This window comes from Schistosoma mansoni, chromosome 4 (assembly GCF_000237925.1).
Source record: "Schistosoma mansoni strain Puerto Rico chromosome 4, complete genome".
Lineage (NCBI taxonomy): Eukaryota > Metazoa > Platyhelminthes > Trematoda > Strigeidida > Schistosomatidae > Schistosoma > Schistosoma mansoni.
Window position 1 is genome coordinate 24,793,091 of NC_031498.1, and position 4,101 is coordinate 24,797,191.

The 4,101-nt window shown below is 27.4% G+C and overlaps 1 protein-coding gene across 1 annotated transcript; it reads right to left on the bottom strand.

Annotated features, from left to right (window-relative positions):
• Positions 1 to 1,184: 1,184 nt before the first annotated feature.
• On the bottom strand, positions 1,185 to 2,627 carry Smp_197950 (hypothetical protein; the record flags this gene model as incomplete). Its single annotated transcript, XM_018797289.1, has 1 exon — positions 1,185 to 2,627. The coding sequence occupies one exon, from the start codon at positions 2,625 to 2,627 to the stop codon at positions 1,185 to 1,187; it is 1,443 nt and encodes a 480-aa protein (XP_018652345.1).
• Positions 2,628 to 4,101: the final 1,474 nt, after the last annotated feature.

The following is a 4,101-nucleotide window of genomic DNA, read 5'->3' on the forward strand; positions in this document are numbered from 1 at the left end:
TGTTTATGACTGCAACTGGTCAGTCCCTAATTGGCATATCTGCATACTGTGCATATTGCCGCGATATAGCCTTATTTCACAAGCATTGTAAGCAAAGATGGATAGTGGCTAGCAGTGGAATCCAGGACGCGCGTTTCGTTCTATTTGGTACTCGTCAGCTGGATGTACCTGCATCTCAGAGTTGATGTTCACTCTGAGTGGATAACGCGATGGCGTTTGAAGCAAAAGGTACTGGGTTCGAGTCTCAGAGTGAACATCAACTCTGAGATGCAGATACATTCAGCTGACGATTCCCTGCATAGGACGAAACGCGCGTCCTGGATTCCACTGTTAGCCACTATTCATCTTTGCTTACATACAATAAAATGTTAGATAAATAACCACATTGCATGTAAATAAACTTTTTATATTCATAGTTATATATTATACATTGATTTATATCATCTTTCTTACAATATATACACAAAAAATCTTTTGTTCTTCAACATTAAAAGATCAATTATTTTTCATGTATAGAGATAAAAATCGATATCACACTTAACATTTTTTTCTTTTTACACTTATAATTTATAGTTTATAGAAAATGTACATACAATATAAAATAATTCTCAAAATATCATCCCATTGTATTAATTTACATCATACTATATATACAATAAGATAATATTCTTATGAAAAAAAATACTATTTTATAATGTATATCTAATTAAAAGTAATTTCAATTTAGTATTGAACAAATTCTTGAGCTTTGAATTTTCAAATTTGAATGATTCACTTGTAATTTATCGATTTTTCATTGTAATCATTAAATAGTTTGAATTTTCGAATGTAAATGATTCATTGATTATTTATTGATTTTTTTTCATCGTATTCAATAAATAGCTTGAATTTTCAAATTTGAATGATTCACTTGTAATTTATTGATTTTTCATTGTAATCATTAAATAGTTTGAATTTTCGAATGTAAATGATTCATTGATTATTTATTGATTTTTTTTCATCGTATTCAATAAATAGCTTGAATTTTCAAATTTGAATGATTCACTTGTAATTTATCGATTTTTCATTGTAATCATTAAATAGTTTGAATTTTCAAATTTGAGTGATTCATTCATTATTTATTGATTTTTAATTGGATTCATTAAATAATTTGAATTTTCAAATTTAAATGATTCATTCATCATTTATTGATTTTTCATTGTATTTATTAAATATTTATTCTTTAAATAATTAATATAATTTTGACCTAAATTTCTCATTTGCATATTGATTACATTTTTAGCTTCAGAAAGAATTTTTAAATTAGTTCGTAAATTTTCTAATTGAATATCATCATATAAATTATCTTCATTGATGTTAAGATTATCATTATATACAGTTGAAAAATTTAAATTATTGCTTAAATTTATTGATTTAATTAATTCTGGTGACATATTTTGAATGAAAGTTGATATTATTGATTTACTTAATTCATTATCTTCAATAATTTGGGAATCAGAAACATTGGTATCTGGTTGTTTACTTAGTAAGTTATGTTTATCAATTATACTTTCAGTTTCATCATTTTTACAACAAGAAATTGTTTCATCCGCTGAAAGAGTAACTTTATGTTCAGATGATGGAGATTTACATGATGATGATGATGATGAAGATGAGTCCAAATGTAAAGATGGTGATAAGTATGGAAGTAATTTTGATCCTGCAGTAGTTTGTAACCATGACCTCCTCATTTGATTCCTCACTCTTTTAGTTAATAATTTCCTTCTTGGTCTATTTATTGATTCATTAGTTTCACTGACTAAATTAGATAAATCCAATGTTGCTGATTTACAAAATCCTTTGTATGTTGTTTTAGAATTATTCAATAAGGTTCGGTTTTCATTTACTTCAAAAGGCAAGCTTGTATGCTCTAAACAATCTGGACTAATAATACATTGTGTACATTTTGGAGCTGGTGATGGTGGAGGATCTGGTGATATAGGTATAATCGGTATATCATTTTTATGTACATTAAAATAATTATTTTTATTTATTTCAGTTTCAGTAGTTGATCGAGTAATGTAACCACAACGTGAACCACTATCTGTACATAAATAAATACCACTATCTGTTAATGAACTAGAAATTGAACAAGAAGTGACAGGTATTTTAGATTTAGTATTGTTTAACTCTAGTTTAGGATGATATATCCAAGGATTTGTACGAATTCCTTTATTTTGCCGATGTGATTGAATAATTTCTGGTGTATTCTGAATTTTGATTAATTGAATTTCAGTTAAACAATGAGGACATTTCCATATTTGTGATGAATTTAATTCATTATTAAAAGGTTCATATGATTGTGAGAAACTAGTAGATTCTAATGGATTATAATGAAGTATAGAGTTTAGACTCATTTGATTTTGATTAGGATCCAATAACATTGTAGTTGATTTACGTAATAGATTTTTTGATTTTTCTTTCATTTCATTTAATGATTGTCTTCTATATTGTACATTTATATCATTTTGTTTTAATGTAATATAATTCTCATGTGATTGCATAGTTTTAAAATTCAAATATTTATTCATTAAATGTTGAATAAATGAAAAACACCAGAGATTTTCTGATTTTTCAGGATTTCTCATTTGATTTATTGATTTAAAAGTTAAATGTTGCAAAATTTCATTTCTGTGAAGACGAAATAAACAAAATTGAGAAAATGATTTTTTCAAAATAAGCGCGCAAAATTATTTTATTTATTTATTTATTTGAACACATAAATATTGATACAAAGTAGTACCGAATACATATGCACTACACAAGTCATTTGATTTGCATGTGGTCTGTGATATTGCCCAGATGCCCAGACTGAAGTAGGTGGTTTTCTTAGGAGGCTACACCCGAAGGCTTCGATCTAAAGGTCTGATCCACAAGACAATAAAGAAACGTCAGGAAATGCAGTCCCATAGTAGCTGCTGACCAACAATAGGTTTATACATCTTCTGTTCCCTCAGGATCGTGGAGCCCCCTGTTTTGGGATCAGGGTATTCCAACACCCCTAGGTGGACCCTTCATATCCAGCAAAATTAAAATATGTATAGTAAGTAAAAGAATAATAGATTTATGGATAATTTTAAGTCTGTTCTTATATTATACTTTCCCATGGATTTCCCATGTATAAAAACTGTCTTGTGACTAGCGAAAAATTGGTCGAAAATTCTCAGTAGTTTTTTAATCTTTCCTAAAAACTATATTTTTGTCACTGTTCTACATGAAATTGTGGATACAATGTTTTTGATGATAATTTTAGATTTTTTTTAGTTCATTACTTAATAACATTTTTCAAAACAAGTAGTTTGTTTATTAATTAAGTGACGAACTATTTAATATAGTAGATTGAAATTAATCAAGAGGCGACTAAAAACCAATACACAGACATGTAAGTAGGGCTCAGACTATCTGATTTGGGATTCATACAATTGTTGTAAACAAATGATCAGAGATAGACTTCATTATGATATATGTGGTTTATTCAAGCGTTATGATGTAGCCTAACTACACAGAAGATATATTTTTTACATCAGTAATATTGTAACTCTTGCCTAAATTCAACCCAATAATAAACCAAACAAAATTCTAAAATTGGATGACTATCAGATGATCGAAAATTATTTTGTTATATCAAAAAAATCGTTCTTTTGATATGATTATCAAATAGATACTTCAATTCCATTTCTCTGAGTTAATACAATTAGTAGTAAATCACGTTTTTCCTCTTAAAAAAAACAAAAACACAACTATAACTATCCTAAGACATAATTGTCAATCTCATTCAGACAGTGAAAATTATCTTAAGCTTACTAAAAGCTTGGAAAGATAAATTACACTTCACAATATGCATAATACAAATAATGTAATTAAACTGTCTACATAAAATAATCTAGAAAGTATTAACATTTTTTTTAATTAAGTAAATTGATGTCTGACTTAAGTAATAATTGGGGTTTCTATAGTTAAATAAACATCACAACTCACATCACAGACAAAACTGTTTTGTAAAGTTGCCTTAGTAGTGAAGTCTAATAATAATAGTAAGTCTATCTATGTTGTCTAAACAGT